Source organism: Misgurnus anguillicaudatus, chromosome 9 (genome assembly GCF_027580225.2).
Source record: "Misgurnus anguillicaudatus chromosome 9, ASM2758022v2, whole genome shotgun sequence".
Classification (NCBI taxonomy): Eukaryota; Metazoa; Chordata; class Actinopteri; order Cypriniformes; family Cobitidae; genus Misgurnus; species Misgurnus anguillicaudatus.
In genome coordinates this window covers 16,586,204-16,607,305 of record NC_073345.2, presented here as the reverse complement: position 1 = coordinate 16,607,305, position 21,102 = coordinate 16,586,204, and the positions used below count along the sequence as shown (strand labels likewise).

The window sequence follows — 21,102 nt, the reverse complement described above, 5'->3', positions numbered from 1 at the left end:
TATAAAAAATACAGATGCTCAATCCCCGCCTTACATTTCACCGTCTTGTTTTCCAGTAAAAATACCTAAAAATTCTTTAAACCAGCATTAATCAAAAATAGTTTCTCTGGGAAATTTATTTGATTTAAATAAAAGTCTCTGCCAGAGACATAAACGTAATGCAATTGAAACAATATGTTATACATAGGTTTTATGGGAAAACAAGAACGGGCGGCACAAAGAGTTTAAGTGCGTGCATGATGTTGACACTACGTAAGCCAAGGCTTAACAGGTGTAACATAATTTGATACAATGTTAACAGTTCTTCAGTGTACATAAATTCACTTAAGCTACTTGTTATGTTTAGCGTAAATAAATAACAGTGTTGTTGCGTAAAACTGACGGAGGTTTCCACGAACCTCCCCCGCAAAATAAATACATTTAGAGATAGGCCACATTAAAAGAAAACCTGTGTACATACTTATGCTCACAACAAAACCTGAATCATTTCTCCATCTCTTTATATTTTTGTAACAAACTCAAGAAAATATGTGTTTGTCAGGAGTCCTACAAACAACCTGCGTAAACAGTTAAAGGGACAGTTCACCTAAAAATCATCATTTACTCATGCTGTTTCTTTATTTTGTAAACACAAGCTAAGATATTTTGATAAATGATTCGTGCTTACCATTTGTGTTATACAAAATAAAAAAACTTATACTTGTTCAGAACAACATGAGGATGAGTAAACGATGACAGAATGATCATTTCTCTGTGAACTATCGCTTTAAATGCGATTACATAAAGATCAGGACATCAAACCACATCTCTGGTGGCGTTTCTAATGCTGTGCAAAATTTACAGCTGGTTTTAAAGCGGTAAAACGGCGAACCATTACCAACTTCTACAAGTTTTTCTTTTCTGAAAAGATAAGGGCTGCAAATAATGATTCTCATGCCGACTCATGAAAAGAGGGACTACGTAGAGAGCAATGGCTGACTGACAGATTTATTTGTTAATCAATTTGCTCATTTGCTTTAGAGTCCGTAAGAAAGAGGCTATGGAGGTGTGTCAAATGGAATGAAATCTATACAGTTCAATCTGGAAATCGGAATGAAGTATTGGTCCATACCCATAAATTCAATCCCAAGAGACTCTGCCAGTGTAAAGAGTTGATAATTGAGGAGCAAAAACAAAGAGAGAGAGGGAGAACAAGGAAGAACAAGGTTTAAGAGAGAGACATCCCACCGTACACAGGAACACATATGGGCATTATGAAAGTGATCGTGACACATCAAGCAAATACTGAGAGATAATGTGTTCAGATAAGAAGTGTTCACAGTGAAAAGTTAGTACATGCAAGTTGGGTTTCTACATACATTATGGGTTTCTATAACACGAGTCTGAATTAATAGGTAAGAGTATTATTGAGTAATAAAAATATAATTAAACTAGTATATTATTTGGTATTTATTGCATGAATTAGGACCTAAGATTTTAAGACGAGCAGCTAGGTTAGTACATTTGTTGTTTTAATGTCATTGTAAACTAATTCAGAGGGCGCAATGTTAGAAACTGAGATTAATGTTGTTTATACGGGTTATTTCATATTTTATTTTTGTTATTTACAATAGTTTCATTTTTTCCAAACAAGACAGTTTTACTGAAAAGCAGATATGCAAGGATGCAAGTAAATTGTTATACATTTGTTACAGCAAATGGTTCAATACGAATATCTTTGATGGGTCTTACCTGTGGGGTACAGAAACAGTTGATATAAAATACTCTGAATTGTGCATTTTTGTGTTTATGTTAATTGTTAATCACAAGATGCTAAGTACACTTTGGGATGTGTGTATATTAGTAAAACATGCCGTCATATGCAATAAATATTAGGCCTATATGGCTAAATGGAGCACAAAGTTGACCCTTCGCTAAGCCACGACCGAAATCCGCCACAGGCCAATAGTGGTTTAGGCGCGGAAGGTCTGTCAAGCTTTCAAGCAAGGGAAACCTGCCGAAGTGTTACCCTACAGTCACATTAGCTACAAAAGTGAACGACACCGAGCGAAACGCAGTCGCTTGATGGGCGTTCCTTGGCTAGTTTCTAAAAGCGGTATCAAAAGTCACTTTAGAGGTATTGTTAAGTTACAAGAACGGTGTTTTTGGATTTAAAAGTATTTATTTCTCAATAAAAGTAACAAAATATATGAGATAAAATGCCAAATTTATCAGATAAATACGCATTTTCCGCCATCTTGAATTATTTTCTCAGACTCGACCACAGACCTACGTCACGCTGCTCCTTCACTCCGCTTGGCAGTCGCTTTGTCGCATCGCTCAGCATTTGCATAAAATAGCCTGCTTGTCTATTTTGGCCCGCCTTGCTCGCGCACCGGCGAGCTCGTCGCTTGTCGCTGGCAAACGGCCACTTCCATTGAAAATGAATGGTAGCCTGTCGCTCTGTCTCTGTCGCTTGTAGCTAATGTGAGTGGGGGGTTATGCGTATGGATTGTGGATTTGGAGGGGGTGGTGGAATTTTTTCACTTCTTGAAACCTAAACCCAAGAAATGCCGGACGTGGATCAAGCAGCGTGAAAAACTGGTTAGCTAGATAGCTAACCCAGCACATCATTGCTTGGAAATAATCATAGTTCTTTGTTCATAATGGATATATTTAAACGTAAAATAAGATGATTAGAGGCCGACTGACATACTTTAAGAAATATTTTATCATTTTGTTAATAGACAGCCCACCCCTGAGTACCCCAATCCGATCGCGTCTCTCCCGGTGTTAGCTCTATAAGCCGGACAATGTTATCATTGCAAAATGGTGAGGCTAATGTCTTTTGGTTATTCCATAAGATTTATGGTTAAGCTGTCTGATTTATAATTATTCAATTTTTTTCCACAAATTTCACTTACCCTGCTGTGCATGAACAAAGCTTTTCCTCAATTTGTGTGTTTCCAATTTGAATGGTCAGCGTATGAGGTGGCTCCTGCTTGCACTGGGACCTATAGGCTTTACACTGATAAAAATGATTCATTAAATTTACTATTTTTTTTTAAGGTTAGTAGTCGCAATCAACTCATCCAAGCCACATTTAAACAAAAGTTTTTTGTTTTGTTTTGTTTTTCAAATTTTCTTTGTTTAAACGTAGCTTAAATAAATTGATTGCGACCACTTACCTTAAAAAATTGAGTAAATTGAATGAATCATTTTTTTTTCAGTGTAGCTTCAATTTTGATTAAATTATTTTCTAATCGGCATACATATATACTGCCCTTTCATCTTGCTCTCTCAGATATTACACCTGTTTGCCAAAATGACTAATGTCTGACACAGATGCATACATACTGTAATGCTACGTGCACACCAAACGCGGGGCATCGCGTTACTCGCTCTAGATTACTCGCCGGATATAACTTCATGTCATGCGAATTTTTAGCTCGTCTTTGCATTGATTTTGTATGTAATCTACTCGAGCAAATCGTTGAACTCGCGTCTAGTGTAATAGACTTGCCAGGTGAGAAAGCTTGACAGGCATAGCAACAGTAACTAAGAGGGGCGAGGCTTAGCGAAGGGTCAATTGGGTGCACCTGTCATCTCAATTGAGTGACTTGAATCGTACAGGATGCAGCGGTAATTTTAGAGCTCTGCATATAAAAATTGGAAATGTGTCTAATATGGCTTGGATCAGGATAATAGGATTATTTCTATTAAGATAAGCATGGAGTTCTTCTCTATGGACAGCTCACGTGTCTAATATTAGCTATAGGAAATCCCTGACTGTTGCCATGACAACACACTTTCACTGACTGTGCTTGATATAGGTAGTGGAGATGTAAGAGCAATACTTTTTACTTTATTTAATGTTGAGAATTAGCAAATATAATGATCCCCTTGCAAGTGATTCATTTTTATGCTTTAAAGACAAATTTTACTGTTATTTTTGTGGTTTGTTGTTAACTATAATGGAAAGGATATGAAAAAAAATGGTTTTATATAATGGTTTTCGATCTAAATATATAAAATGCCCCTACATTGCATATTGGGATATAAAGATAGTCCATCTATGTTTGAGATTGTTTGAGATTGACATTCGCATGCGACACCAAAATGGTAGACAATTTGTTTTCAGCTTGCATCTACACGTACCTATTGTACCCATTTAAGATTACTGTTATTTACACTTCCACAGGTCTAAATGCTTCAGTACCCACACTGTTTCCACATCCAATGTTTGTTGAAAGACATCCATTTTCAGACCTCCCAACCTGCACAGCGCCCCAAAGTACGAAGAGGAAACCTGACTGTTGACAGTAGAAAAGCTAGCAATTCATACATAATTCCACTTTGCATGCAAAGACTTGATAAGCTATACACGACTCCAGGGCAATAAATCATAACGTAACAAAACACGGGTTATAGCCCACGTGTCATATTAACAAATAATTTAACTTGTTTTGCACCACGCCTCGTAAATTATTCCCAATCGTATGAAATCGAACTGTGTAAGCTTCTCATTCTTGAATATTTTTATTAACAACAATTTTATGCTCAACCATCGAATGCATGTTAAGATTATGAGTGTTGGCAAAATGTAAACAGTGGCAACGTAGCAACGCTCTTGCGAGCACAAAGGCCTGATTATAAACACGAAGCGGACACAGGTAAGAGCCAATAGCTCACAGGCACGAACTGTCAGGTGCAGCCATAGTTTCCTCCCTCTAATCTGTGTGTTATTCTGTAGTTGATGGACATGTGTGGTGCAGACGGCGTTGTGTAGCCTTATACGGTTAAAATGTGTCACCTCGGGAAGTTATTATTATTCAAAGGGGATTTTTTAAATTTGAGGTGTGCGCGAGGGTAACAATGGGATTGCATCCCATACGTTTTGAGTTTTACTTTGCACGCATTTGTGGACCTATAGACGGGTATATTGCATGCAAATTACTACTGAGGAAGATCAACTGTTTAAAATATTTCTTTGTATCGTGAAAGTTTGACGCAAATACTCAGACTAATTATGAAATTGCAGAGCTCGATAATAACATAATTTGTTTACGGTACAATAGCAGATTAGATTTGTACCTAGGTCAGAAAGCAATTTTAGTAAATAATCAGCAATTTAGCCAAAATGTGATCTAATTATTATAACCTATAAATGTAACTGATGTTTACAATGACTTTGCTAACAATGCAGTATTTGCTTAAAGGTGCAGTGTGTAATTTTTAGAAGGATCTCTTGACAGAAATGCAAAATAATAAACAAAACTATATTATCAAGGATGTATAAAGACCTTTCATAATGAACCGTTATGTGTTTATTACATTAGAATGAGATTTTTTAATCTACATACACCGGGGGTCCGCTTACATGGAAGTCGCCATTTTGGGCCACCATGTTTCTACAGAAGCCCTTGATGGACAAACTTTTTTTACTAATTTGTCTCCAACGGTGACCTGGTTGTCCAGTGGTGGCTACAGTAGCTTCTTTATGTGTTTCAAAAGCAAGGGGTGAGCAGTGGACTGAGCCGTTGGTTGCAATTCACAACCTCACCACTAGATGCCGCTAAAATTTACACACTGCACCTTTAAAATTACTGTACACAGAGATGTTTGTGAAACTTTACTTTTTGCTACTTCATAACCCTGTGCTACTTTTAATCAAAATTATTATTTCTTAATGTTGTGCTCTGGTCCATGACACGTATTTATGGTTAGTAGTAGTATTTAAGTTTAATATGTTAATCTGTGATGCAGCGTATTTATTAGGAGTTTCTGTCATTGTGTACTGTAACTTAAATATAATAATTTACTTTTAATTATTGATTCGGTTTAATAAACTACATGCAATCATATCTGAAAACATGCACTGGGTGCTAGTAATGTAAAATTAACTATGACAGTGCAATGGGGTGAATGTTACAAACTGAATTAATTTGTTAGAACAGAAAGCGACTCATCAAACCATTACAGAATAACATTCCATAAAATTCCAGAATATCTCCAAAAACAGCATGCAAAACACACAGACAGACAGAAATGGACATACGGTAGAAACTGGCCATAACGTAGGTTTGACAGCGATCACCAGTAAAGTCATTTGGACACCTGATGGAAAGAAACAAAACCATAGAGAGAGAGATAGATAGAGTAGAGACAAGCAGAAAGGAGAAATGCAAAGAGAGAGAGAGAGAGAGAGAGAGAGAGAGAGAGAGAGGCAGAGAAAAAGAAAGAAGAGAAATGAAATTAGATCTTTAGCACAATAATGGACAGCAGAAGCAGAGGGTCCACTGGAGCACCACTGTGTCTGATTCAGGACAGACAAGCCGGCGGATCTCGGGGGCAGAGAAAGATAAAGGCAGAGACGACAGTGGTAACCCAGTGACGACCAGGCCTCTGTTTGCGGCTGTGCATCTTAAGTCAACATACTTTCATTACGACTGATTAACCGCAGGGGCCCTGTCTGCGTGCACCGCGGGCCGAAGTATCCGTCTGGACATCTGGGAAAGGAGGAGAGGTTGAAAAGGTGACACACACAGACATCATAGACAGACAATATTATGCACAATAAGTTTGGATACACACACTGCAAGACAACGAAGACCGGCCATAATTTGTTTAATAGGCACACTGTAAAACCAATCCAGTCTCACGGAGTTGCGCACAAATAGCACGAAGTTGAAAATCATGCAACACATACGCCAAACTCCACTTTGGCGTGCATATGATATGCCAGTCCTTCCCATTCACTTAAACGGCACATCTTTTTTGTTGCTTTATTTATTGGTTTCTCAATTTTTTGAATTTTTTTTACCATTTTCACTTGGGTTTTGGGTTAGAACAACTTTTTGTTATATAAAAATGACATCCTAACCCAAACCTCATCTCCAACACCAACTCCAAGCGACCATGGCTAAAATATAGACAAAAACATAAAGAAACCTGTATATTAAATAACCTCCTTAAGCAAATCTGAAACCTAACCCTAAACTCAAGCGAAAATGGAGAAAAACAGAAAAAAATGAGAAACCAATAAATAAAACGACCAAAAAAGATGCGCTGTTGTATGACTGGCGTATCATATGCACGCCAAAGTGGAATTTGGCGTATGTATTGCACCATTTTCACACTTCCTGCTATTTATACGCATCTACATGAGACTGGGAAGGTAAAAACAAATGGACTTGCTTTCCTGTAAAAAAATAACTGAAGAACCTCGAAACTAGATAAATATACTTGAGAAGCAAGGCGATAAAAGTTTTAAAAAAAAGTTAATCTTGCTTAAAAATCATTTACTCTCCCTCATTTCATGTGGAAATTAAAAAATTATGTTTTTCCATATAATAAAAGTGAATGGTGACTGAAGTTCTCAGTTCCTCTTTTTGCCAAATAAATTTTGTATTCGACCAACCTGATCTCACAAAGTTCGGTGGGATAGTCACGGAATTTTTTGCTCATTTTTCCGTGGCATTCTCACGGATCTCCGCATTTTTCCGTGGCCCTGCTACGGACTGTCTTTTTCCGTGCCATTCTCACGGATTGGTTACTCAACTGCTTTTTCCTATTTTAAAAATTCTGTGACTATCCCACGGAAATTTGTGAGATCAGGCTGATTCCACAGATGGTAGAAAGTCCAATATGGAATAACAGGAAGACGAGCACATGATTTTCTTTGGAGTACATTTTTTTTTACATTTAGTGAGTTTAATGCTTTAACATCCAGTTATCTTTTACAATTTTGCTTCTCAAGTGCCTTTTCATCTATTGTTTTTCACTTTTTAAAAGTAAAGGTACTTAAATGTTTTTTTAAGTACCATTTTTGGTTCTTCAAAAAAGTTCCTTTATTGCATCATAAAGCATCTTAATTTTTAAAGGGACCATGGCATGAAAATCTGAAAAATTAGGTCATTGAAATTTGTCTCTCCTTATGATGTCATAAGGAGATCTTATTATAATAATACCGTCCCTTAATTTGCACTATCCAACCACAGCCATTTAGTGCAGAGAGAAAGAGAGAGAGAAAATAATTGACAGCACATTTGAGTTTCAATTTCAACAAACCACCATCATTGCAATCAGTGTTTGAATTTCATCAGCTCATTTGCATTTTAAAGGACACACCCAAAACGCCACATTTTTGCTCACACTTACAAAGTGTCAATTACAACATGTTATAATAAAACTTCATATGTGTACTCTGTGGACACCAAAGATTTATTTTACATGTTAAAAAAGTCTTGTGACATGGCCCCTTTAAATGTATGGATATTCACATATATTGCTTTCTATGCGCAGAGTGAATAATACGACCCAAATGTTCAACATACTTGCTAAAGTTGTGTCTGAGCCAATAGGCACCAGTCTCTGATACGGTCGTCTGAATATGACACGGGCTGTCACTCACGGATTTGATTGGCCAATTATGCTCATTCATGTTATTCCAGTAAACAAATTATCTCTCATCACTGCGTAATGGCTGTTACGGGGCTAATGTTTTCACACTGCTAATTCCTCTCTAACTGCTCTAGTCAACTATGACTGATGAATGGCCACCTTCAATTTTGTAGGACAAACACGAACCATAAATGTTTTTTTCCCTTTTCTTCAGTCTGACCGACAGGCAAGAGAGAACAGACACGCATGCTTATGAGAGCCCAGTAAAAGTTAAAAAAACACTTATGTTAGCTTTTGAAGTAGGGTGCGAGGCATTACCCGTGACATAATACGTTCGGCACACACACGAAGCCTTTGGTGAGTTCATAGAGTGTAAAATGAGTCAAGGATGAGGCCGTAACCTCTTCCCGGGCCGCTACAGAGCCATGTCAGTACCTGGCACGCTGAATGTTAACATATATCAGAGGCTACCCTGGGAATTACAGAGAAGAAGGTGGAAGAGCACTTTGTCGTAAACATTAGCGGACTATACCCACACGGTTTTAGTCCTAAGGGGAATGTAGGAGGGAGCGAAGGTTAAGGTTTAGGAAAGGTAGTGTTACCCCTGCACCGGAGTACAGACGTGCTTTAGGTAACAAGTACGAGGTCATGGACACAATGTTACTCTGCTGTAGACAGGCAGACTAAAGTGTGCACATGCACGCGTGTATGAAAACTACTCGACATTCCTTCATTTGTTGCTTTTTTCAAATAAAGAACAGACACTCAGCATTACCTCTGTCTGCATTCAGTGTTTTTCTAAAGCATACAGTTTCAGACTTGTCCTTGAGTCTTTACCTTGAGCACATGCAGCAATGTGGACGGTTTGGACGATGTTTCTTACACTCTAAAGAATGCTCGGTTATTTTCAACCCAACATTAGGTCAAAAAGGGACAAGCCCAGCCATTGGGTTAAATAAACCCAGAAAATGTTTATATTTGACCCAATTATGGGTTAAAATAACCCAGTATTATGTGTTAAAACAAGGCATAGGTAAAATCACAACCGAAGGGGCTCGTCTCTTTTTGAACCAATGCTGGGTTGAAAATAACCCAGTATTTTTAAAGTGTATGATCTCAAAATCTTTGATCTAAGTGATCTTGAAATCAGTTGGTTAATTTTTAAAGTAAGGTTGTATATGGGTCAATGACATAATTATTTTGTGTCCGTATGGTTTAATTAAACGTAAAAGGGTTAAAATTTCCAAATAAATTTGCAGATTACTTGCATACATTCTCTTTTTTGAGGACCAAGTCTAAACATTTCTGATTTTATTGCATTTTAAAAGAATATTTGGGGGATAATTGCAAAAATGTCAATGTGGTGTAACCAGTCTGTGTCAATTTGTGTAACTAGTATTTTTTAAATGAAAATATAATAATATTCATAAAAAATGTGGAATAAAATATAATCATCTTGTTTAGTGTAATATGATTTTCTACATACATTTTTACATCATTTGTCAAAGATTATTTAGAAAACAGAGCTGTAAAAATTTGCATTTAGAAATAACTAATAAAATGATATTTTAAAATGGCTTTTTATGATTACGCTTACATGCCATCAAGGTGGATAAAATATTTAATATTTAACATTCTTTGGCACAATTGGCGGTTACACCATTTGACATTTTCAGCTCTATTCAGTCTTAACTTTCATAAAAATGGTGCAAATTTAATTTTTTATTGCATATAATTAACATAAATACACTGTATGCATTGATATAAACCTGATGCATGCTTTTAAAACAAGTTTTTTAAAAAGATTTTTGAACCTTGCATTAGCCAGGGCTTGACATTTAGCATTGTCATGTGGTTGTCCTTCGGACCAGTAAATTTATCATTCACTTGTCCAAGTAAAAAGCTTACTTAAAAAAAATGAAAATTTCAATGGGGTTATACCTACAGTAATTGGAACAAAGGTACAAAAAAGCAGTTATATTTATTATATTATTTTTTTTTACATTGACATTTCAGTTTATGGCAGTCAGTTTACATTTTATGGTGGTCGGGCAAGTAAAATACTCTCTCACTTGCCTATCCAAAACATTAACTTAAGCGTTAATGTCGAGCCCTGAATTAGCTAACATAAACTAACAATGAACAGCATTTATTAAGCTTAGTTCATGTTCATTTCAGCATTTACTAATACATTTTTAAATCAAAAGTTGTGACTGATAACATGAGTTACTGAACAATGAACTAACATGAACAATTGTATTAATTAACTATTGTATTAAATAATTAATTAATTAATTAATTAGCTAATGCATTTACTAATGTTAACAAATAAAAACTTTGCGTAAAGCAAACTTTTTACAGTATGTAATATTGTTCAAAAACCAAACGTTTATTAAGAGTCTGCAGAGCTGAAAATAAATAGCTCAAAAAAGATTTATTCTGACATTTAATATATTTTACATAATAAAGCTAAAGACCTCTCTCTATGATTCTCTGCATTATTCTTCTGCATCAACTTATATCCATAAAAAACATGATAAAACTTAACACAAATTTTGTTTTCACTTTTTAAAAAGTAACAAAATATTTTAATCACAATTTGATTTAGTAACACATAAATTTATCTGTGTCCCTAGTTGGTTAACATTGGTTTAGTTAATGCACAGGATTTCTACCTCCCTTTCAACAAAGCCACAATTTCCCTCAACAAACACTCAGGCACATCTGTCTGAGCAGATCTACAAAGGCAGTGGGGGACGAAAAAGAAAGAGCATTTTGCCAGAATTGGGCCGTAAAAGTAAACCTGAAGAAGATAAACATTGTAATACTCCAAACAAGCCTGATGTCAGGAACACGGATACCAGTTCCAAGAATCCAGGTGCAGGTGGCTAAACTGTATATCGCACAGCGCAACACATCCACTGAAGGCACTGGGAACTTTCCACATGGCTATGAGCCACATGCGACAGAAAAGAGGAGTTATTGCATAATTGATATTCAAAAGACAGCCAAAGCCACTACAACATCAATATTACACTCCCTGCAACTATGATTTGTCAAATAATGTGTAATAATATACCAGATGTGAAAATCACAGCCGTAAAAGTATTTTTAAAAGACAGATTTGCTTAAAGCACTTCAAATAAAATATATTGTAGCTATGAGGTCATCATCACACAACAGTCCCTAACCAGCACCACAGGTCAATCAAATCAGATCATTTAACAAGCTTAAGTCTTCAAAGACCACATGTACCGACCTGAACCAGAATCAACCATTGTGACCTGAAAAGTAATAAAGCTCTGAGTGAGAATAAGAAAGAGAATTCATCAGTCTCTGTTGCCTTCTTTCAGGTCATTGTAACACTGTTGACAACAAGCTCTTTAAAATGAGAAGGCCAGCATTGCTGGAACAAACACAGCAAGTCGATTATGACCCAAAAGACTATGTCACTTCTATGCTATCTGTGAATTTCTCAATCTTGAGTACACATCAAACCTAAATAATATACACATCTGATCTTTTGATCTTCACTGCGTTGCATAATAAATATCAATCTGATGACAACTACTGTCATTTTAAAAAATGATTTTGAGACAGCGGTTTTCACATACCTTCCCTACAACTTGGAAAGTTAATGCAGTCAGATGGCCAATAATTAAAAACAAACTCTGTAAACTCAGCGTGTTCCCATAACTCTAGAAACGCAAAGGTCATGGGTTCGAACCCCAGGGAATGCGCATACTGATTAAAAAACGTATAGCTTGAAGTCGCTTTGGATACATGCGTGCCGAATGCATAATTTGAAATGGAAAACTAAACCTCAGTTTTCATCTTAAATTGTCCTTGATGCTCATCATCCAAAAAAAACTGCAGTCTGGGCCCCTCCATGAATCTCCATCTCTCTCTCTCTTCTCCAGCTCTGTGGTCTGTCCTGGTCTTATGTAAACATGACAGGGGTGTCGATGTGGTGCTGCTGTAACTTGGCAGGCTGTAAAATACTCCCACCATCATTGCAGCAAGAAAATAATTACGGCCCGGGTCATTTATTACCTCGTCCTTGTCGTCATATATACTGTAGGCTATGTGTGTGTGCGGGTAACTTTGTATTTTAAGCTGATACGAGGAAGGCCGTAGAGTGATTCCTATGGAAACCTGGCCTATATTAAACAAGATAGCTTCGGGGCAACAATTCCCTGCGGGCCTTGACTGCATTATCCGACTTTTCTGGACTCGTGCCTCGACCGTGAGTGAATTAGCTGATGTAATTGAGTTATTGCTCCCTTCAATTTGTACACAACTTATTGAACGGCTATCGCAGCGACGTCTGGTCGTTTGCTTGCCGAGCATTATTCCATGTACGAGCGTGCACGCACAAGCATCTGGGCTGAAATCCTGGCAGGTGCGCTAATAACGTGGCACAACATGTGGTCTGAAAATTTATTTTAATAAGAAAACAAAAAGGACGAAAGAAAAACAGCACCCTTTGGCCTTGTGATCTCTACTGCTCTCACTAGTACAAAACAGGTCCATATAAAGCCCAGATGTTGTGTACACGCATACATACACAAACACGTGTGACACTCCTTCACCCTTGTTTGTTATCGCCCCCATCGCGACTACTTGTTCGTCCCAGTCAGCTTGTTTTGATAATTCGGGCGAAAATGTTTTCCGAGCATCTCTTATTTAACAGGATCTGTGTAAATCGCCGTCCTTTTCTCCCGTGATTCAAATGTAAGCAACGGCCCTATTTACCTCGTGGGAGGCCTCTGACTCTCGTAAATATTTGTTTCAGCGCTAAACCGGCATGACATGGCATTATAGAGCACATTTCTCCAGCACGCTAAACGTGGGATGTCGGAGCGCCCTGTTTTTTTCCTCCCCAAATACATTGCACAGACACACAGTCATATCGCACTCATCGACATCTGCACCGATGATTCAGCCTGCTGTGTCCCGAGACAAGAGGGACACAAACAAAGTCAGACTGAGAAAGAAAGAGTGTAAGTTGATGGATACCATTTGGTAATTCCTGGAAAGAAATGGGAACTCCGGTTGGGAATAAAAGGGGGATCCTTACTTCATTTAGCACTCATTTGCAAACAGTATGAAGATCATACAACATGATAAATATTAATACGCGTTTCTTCAGCTACGAGCACTTTTATCCCCCAGGGAATGATATTGACGGTCATATTAAAACTCATATTGCCTTTAGTTGTTGTGCAATGTATACTTTTACAGTATGTATAGATTTTTTGAACACCAGGCTTTTAATCTTAAAGCATAAAACCTATTATAGTTGTTATATAAATTTCTAAACAAATTACAATCAGTTTCACTACAATCAACAATAATAATAAAATCTAATATATTAAGTGTCAAGGAAGTTCGTAGCTGAAGATACACCCTTACACATTACAATCATATCTACCACATGACCCATGACTCGAAAATGAGTTTTGGATTAGTATAAAAAAAACTTTTCTAGAAGTATAAATAGGACACAGAGTGAAACTCACTTGCAGGACAGCTGATTTATACCATGTATGAAGTAACAGTCGCCGCCGTTCACGCAATATGCCTTCTCTGTATCGTTGCATCTTCTTGCATGGCCCGATCCCGGAGATAACGTTGTGGTTACTGCGGAAAACAATGACACAGATGTTTAAAGCCACCTGCATTGCCAGATAATGTCGCTAAAATCACAAAAAAACAGGCATTCGGCTTTGTAAACAACCACATCATTGCACAAGAACCCGAAACATGGCGAGAAGATACGCCAGCTTCTCAGATAACATTTATTATCTGTTACTGATCGACAAATTAGAGCTATAATGGATGGCTTATTTCCCGTTCCCTACATTTAAGTGTAAACAGAGAAATCGTACAGTGATTCACAAGAACAATGACGCCTTGGTTTCCATCACAGATCTCGCTGTACATCTTGAGATGTTCGATAGTCAAAGATAAATATTTCAGAGAGCGCTGCAAACCTCCCCATCTCTTGTAAACACACACATCACCTGCTGATTCACACTTCAGGAATGAATTTGCGATCCTGCCCTATTATCAAAGCAAAGTTGAACATGTTTGGGAATAATGCACCTCGAGGGCATGACACAAATGAGAGGGACGGATTAAGAAAGACAATAAAAATATCTAAAATTATTAGCACGTAAAGGAGAACATAAGTATTGATAAAATGTATACATTCGCTTTAGATTGCAACGTCTGCCAATCGCGTTGAAGTATACGCAAAACTGCACAAAGTGGAAGCGTGCAATTGTTAGTTCAAGCCAATCTAAAACAGCATTTGTTGGTGCAACCCAACCAAGTAAGATTGGTTCAGACAACAGGTACAGGATTAACTTACCTGACATATTTTGATAGTGTGGTACGCATGAACACGTTTATTGACTTACTAATCAAGAGCCGAAATGTGATGATTGACATGGCAAACCGCTTGCCGCAACTACATTTCACACATACCTGTTGTGTTTCTCACTGCGGTTACACTAAAAACCTCTACAAGCGCTCGACTATCACCATCCAATTGATGCTTTTGCCAAACACGCAGACGGAGGAGCGCCTTCTTCAAGTTCAAACTCAAAATGGCGAACGCCCAGCGTGTTTATTTCGTTCTGCCTGATCAGACAACAATATAACATCTGTACTGAAGCAAAAGCAACAAATGGCACCCCTCCAACAGTCCTGGCATCGCTTCACCAGCACAACCCCATTTATCATTTCTGTAATTAAAACAATATTTACAACCTATTGTCTGTGCACGGCACATGTGGTTTGCTGTCGTTTCCCACTATCTGCAATACTATCTGCAAATATACAGTATGTACTGTAAACATGTTTCCTGGTAATTTACAAAGCCACACAGGCGGTACATAGACGTGAGGTTGAAAATAACCAGGACTGTGCTTTGGAAGGGAACCTAGAACTTGGGTCTGGAGGTTTGAAGCCATTAAACGAAGACCACAAACTTAACGCTGCTTACTCTCATAGATTACACGTAACCTCATGGGCCATGTGTCTGTGTTGTTTTACTGCCTGATTTACTGAAAGAAATGATGTGCAAGCATGCCAGCTACATATTTTTTGAACCCATTTTGCACAGCGAAATTTTGAAAATTGCAGGTCAGTGATAAGTGCTGGGTCATGGCAGACGTAGCAGACTGTTGCAATCTGCTGTACCTTACCGGGATTTTACAGCATAACTTTAATATTGCAGTCCAAGGCTCTTTAAAAATGCATAATATGTGTTATAATCTTACTACATTTGGACATATGGACAGTTATAACAACATTCTATCATTTGATGAATTGGCACGCTATGGTCAATAAAACATACATACAGTTGACAGGTATTACAAATATTTTTTACATTGAAATTACATTTACTGTTGCAGTAAGTGCTCTTCGAGTTCATTTAGCTGGTTAGTGCATGTATACTTACATTTTTTAACCCTAATTTCAAATTTTCATCTCATTTTAAACTTGTTTTCACATATTTTCACTGATGACCACACTGCAAAAAAATATTTTCAAGAAAAAAAGCACATTTTTCTTGATTTTTTCTCGAATTAAGTGTTTAAGAAAAATGTTCAAGATTTTTTTGCTTGTTTTATGCACAAAATCACTTAAATTTGATATTTTTTCTGTCTAAAAACTAGACTTATTTTCTTGGGTCGTTTTGCTCATCAAGAAAAAGCATCTTAATTTAAGAATGTTTAGATATTTTTACTGAAAACAAGACAAAAATTATAGAATGTTTTTCTTGAAAATAATAAACAACTTTTTTACTTGGTGTTTTTGTCTTTTCATTAAAAATATCTAAAAATTCTTACATTTAAATTTTTCTTGATAATGAGCAAAATGACCTAGGAAATAAGTCTAGTTTTTAGACAAAAAAATATAAACTTTAAGTAAATTAGTGCTTGAAACAAGTAAAAAAAATCTGGCAATGGAATAAGAAAAATTTTCTTGAAATAAGTTTACTTTTTCATAAACACATTCAAGAAATTTTTTTTTATTCCATTGGCAGATGTTTTTACTTGTTAGAAGCACGAATTTGCTTAAATTTTTTATTTATTTATTTTTGTCTAAAAACTAGACGTATTTTCCTAGGTCATTTTGCTCAACAAAAAAATACATCCTAATTTAAGAATTTTTTTATATTTTTACTGAAAACAAGACAAAAATACTAAGTAAGAAAGTAATTTTTTGCAGTGTGACCATTATACCTCAAATATGTATGAATTTGATTCGCAGTTGATTTAGTAAATGCAAGTAAAGGATTTTGCACCTCAAAACTAACAATACTTTTCTTTAGCCACTTTTGCCATACTTTTTAGCAGCTGATCTCAGGGTGACACTTTGTGGAAGTGTGAAGTTATTTTTGTCAAGTTCACAAAGGTGTCCTAGCAGAGTAACCACAGGTGTACTTTACACACCACTATGGACTTGTTTAATTAAGTTTTACAACCAAAAGGTGTCCAAATACTTTGTTTAAAATTTCAACAGCATATCTTTTATTGTATCATTTAAAACCTAATAAACATCTTTAGGTGAATTTTTTTTCTTTTTTAACATGAATACCACTGGTTTTGGTAATCTAATGCAACTAAGCATTGAAACTGTTGATTTTGGCTTATTTGTATGCATTAGGATAATGTTTCTCAACCAGGGGGCCGGGGACCCCAGGGGGGCCTCAACAGATTTTCAAGGGGGCCTTAAGATGATTTAAAGCTATTCAAAATAACACCAGAAAAGCATTAAAATAAGAACAAAATCAATATATTTCTTAATGTTTAGTTATTTTTGTAATACATATACATCTGTCTAGTCATGCCAAGCTCAACAATGCAAAAAATGATTTTCAAGAAAAACTTTTCTTAGTATTTTTGTCTTTTTTTCAGTAAAAATTCTTAAATTAAGATGCCTTTTCTTGATAAGCAAAACGACCCAAGAAAATAAGTCTAGTTTTTAGACCATAAATCAAGCAAAGAAATCTGCCAATGGGGTAAGCAAAAAATTCTTGACCATTTTTCTTAAACACTAAATTCTAGAAAAATTCTAGAAAAATTCTAGAAAAATTCTGGAAAAATTCTAGAAAAAATTTGCTTACCCCATTGGCAGATTTCTTTGCTTGTTTTATGCACAAATTCACTTAAATTTGATATTTTTGGACTAAAAACTAGACTTATTTTCTTGAGTTGTTTTGCTCATCAAGAAAAAACATCTTAATTTAAGAATTTTTAGATATTTTTACTGAAAACAAGACAAAAATACTAAGAATTGTTTTTCTTGAAAATCTTTTTTTTGCAGTGTGGCAAATTTTATTAGGTAGAAATAAAGTGAATGGGGGGTGGGGGCTCAAATATTCTGTAAGGCAAAAGGGGGCCTTAAAGTGAAAAAGGTTGAGAACTGCAAAACACTGCAAAAACTGACTTTCTTACTTAGCATTGTTGTCTTGTTTTCAGTAGAAATGTCTAAAAATTCTTCAATCAAGATGTATTTTCTTGATGTGCAAAATGACCTAAGAAAATAAGTCTAGTTTTTATACAAAAAATATACAATTTAAATGAAAATTATACTGAGCCCCTAAGGTGACATTGGAGTCAAAAAAATCTAAAGCTTAGTTTCGTGTGCTCACGTGAAACTTTCATGTGCTCACACGAGAAACCTTCATGTGCAGAATTTTCTTTTTACGTTTAATTTCGCGTACTCTTCTAAACTTTATTTAATTTTTGCTCCATGTCCCTTTAGGGGCTCCGTAAATTTGTGCTTAAAACAAAGAAAAAATATCTGCCAATGGGGTGAGAAAATTTTGCTTCAATTAAGTGTTTAAGAAAAAGAAAACTTATTTTAAGATTTTTTTCTCATCCCATTGGGAAATATTTTTGCTTGTTTTAAGCACAAATTCGCTTAAATTTTATATTTTTTGTCTATAAACTAGACTTATTTTCCTAGGTCATTTTGCTCATCAAGAAAATACATCTTAGAATTTTTAGATATTTCTACTGAAAAAGTTATTTTTTGCAGTGTAGGATAATGCCATCAGAGCCATATCATTAATACTGTATATTTACAGTAATAATGTCCTTTGAGAGTTTTGTACGCAATGACAATCCTCAAGGACTGCAGCGTTCACTGAAATTAATGTCATTTCATAAAGCACAAAACCTTTATTCTCAGTTCATCTTTGCATTGAGTCATGATTGAAGACTGTGTTGTTTAAAATTTAGCAAAAAGTGTACAAATTAATCCTAGCTGGAATTGTCTTCAGTATAGCCTCAGGCCTTAGATAACAGACAGCCCAGACAGAAATTCAACTGAATACAAACTATGCCACCTTTGTTTTCTTTAGTTTTTTGTGCAAATGAAACAAGTGTGATACAGGGAAGCTCTTGTCCCAGCAGTCCTGTGGTTATCCCATGAGTAACAGCTCATTGTGAGCCCACAGCAACCCCATGAAACACCCGACTCTAGCGGGCCAAAACGAAAGAATGTTAACAGATGTGAAACAAGTCGTATTAGGGACCTCTCTGATATCGGACATGATCTGGCAATACTTACGTTACCAGATCGGGTCACAGAGGACCGCCAAGGTTTGGATATCAGAGAGTTTATGAACTTTCTTGTTTAAGGACGGTCATGTTTATAAAAGTGCATGTCTAGTCAGGCTGTGTGTTTGTTGTATATAAGCAAAAATCACATTGTGTGGCTCTGGAGCGCTAGACAGAACATCTTGTGCCAGTTTGTTGAATTTAATATGCCTACAACAGACAGCGATGAAAATCAGTAACATTTGCTCGTGTTGGGGTTGCATGACATGAGTTCATGTCAGATGTTTACCGAGCCGAGTTTATTTACTTGTTTTATTTGCCGTTTTCAACACTTTGGCAATTTACAATCTCATGTTGTCAAGTTACGAAACCTGAAATTAAATTTAAAAATCACTCATGCTTTTTGTTGTTTATGAGGTTTTTGGTTTATAGCTGAAGTTGGCACCACTAACATCCCCAAATTGGAAAAATAATAAATGTTTAAACCAGGTTTGTTTTCTGTTTGTTGTTGGCTAAAAACAGACCGTCCCTTTCCAATCTCATGTTATTGTTAAGTGAAAGTCGCTGTATTGGGTTAGCTACATGTTACAAATTGCTGTTTCTGCATACCATTCTGCTTACACTTCACTGTCAACGTATTTGACAGACAGCGGATGAGAAAAATGTACATTGGGCCATGACGCAGCTCAGATTTGTATGCATCATGCACCACCCACCCATACCACAGCATTGACTAAACGTAGCCATGGTGCATTTTTAAATGTTTATGTTTCGAGATTTACTCAGCTGTATGGCATTCAATTGGAAGAGAAGGAAACAATATCAACATACAGTATAAACTTCAATAGCACTTCTTGGAGTTGCAAAACACGCATAGGGGCTGGCAGAAATCCAGCAGGTTGCTGGGAGGTGCGTGTTCCCTGCCACCCACCCTTCTCCATGCCTGCTGAGAGTTTTAGCACGTCTCTGTGTCTGTTTATCCCACATGACCGATAATGACAACCTGTTCAACAAAACTCGGGCCCCCTGGATGCAGTGATGGGAGACCAGCTGAAGACCACCTTAGCCGGGAATCCCATTAGTTGTTAGACCAGCAAATCTAACCAAGGTGAGGCTAGACCAGCTTAAACCAGGTAAAAACCCAGCTATATACCAAGCTATTCTGAGATTTGACAATTTTTGGTCAAGAAAAAGTCCTAAGCTGTCACTTGGGCTGTACCCTTTAAAAAGGTCCATTTAGGTACAGATATGCATACATTTAGTACCAATATGCACTTCTTCAGGTACAAATGTGAACTTTTTGAAAGGGTACCACCCCAGTGACAGCTAAGGAGCATTTATTTACCTTTTCTCCACAGTTTAGCTTATAACTGACAGTCAGATAAACTGAATGCTATTCCAACGTTTTTTCAAAACTGTTATGATAGGACGACTGGGTGTCAGCAGCCTGTAGGGTAACTGTGCCAATGTTTGTCATGTTTATGCCTCTGGTCTAGTGATACACTTCAAAATCTTTCCATCAATAATTGAGCTCTGACAGTTACACGCCTGTACAATATTCCCTTGTGTTACAAAGGATCCAATCAACTCTGCCGGAGATCTAGGAGAGCTCAGTAAATACCTGCTGAGGCAGCGTGTGCCAGGGAGAGAGCGAGGGGGAGGAGGAGGAATGTAAAGCAACTGCACGCATCCATCCAACCTTGTGTTTAAAAACTTAACCAAAGTCTATGGACCAAGTCTCTGTCATGTAAAAAGACCCTTAATATAATCTGGATTGAGCCACTAAGCAGAAAATAAGATGCTTCCAGGCAGGGTCCCTAATGGCTGTGCCACTTTCATTAACGTGAGCACAATGCGGTCTACAGCGGTTTAGTTGGTAGAAATGCTGCTAAGCTAAAACAGACTTTGCATAATCGTGACACAGTTCACGCTAAATGATCAACAAAGCATTCCAACCTAACAAAGTTAATGTCCTCGATGATACCTGCATATCCAATCTCGCATTACTTAGTCAACAGTGTAACGTCCATTTACCACGCTACAGGCCAAGTTCAAGTTCTTCATGCCGAGCACGAAGCAAGTTCCACTCCGGCCAACAGGTCCCACGAGAGGTCAACTTTCTCCAGCCCCAAAACCC

At 36.8% G+C, this 21,102-nt stretch overlaps 1 protein-coding gene across 11 annotated transcripts in view; it reads right to left on the bottom strand.

The window, feature by feature from the left end:
• Positions 1-21,102, bottom strand: part of nrg2a (neuregulin 2a) — a 106,895-nt gene that overhangs the window by 15,452 nt on the left and 70,341 nt on the right. For 5 of the 11 annotated variants that reach the window (XM_073871182.1, XM_055179190.2, XM_055179198.2 and 2 more), the window contains exons 4-6: positions 13,905-14,025; positions 6,038-6,096; positions 1,112-1,135 (exon numbers count right to left, since the gene is read on the bottom strand). In XM_073871182.1, coding sequence (XP_073727283.1) covers positions 1,112-1,135; positions 6,038-6,096; positions 13,905-14,025 — 204 coding nt within the window. Of the gene's footprint in view, positions 1-1,111; positions 1,136-6,037; positions 6,097-6,417; positions 6,489-13,904; positions 14,026-21,102 lie in introns of all 11 variants that reach the window. The other 6 variants (XM_055179192.2, XM_055179201.2, XM_055179193.2 and 3 more) reach the window with 2 other exon arrangements.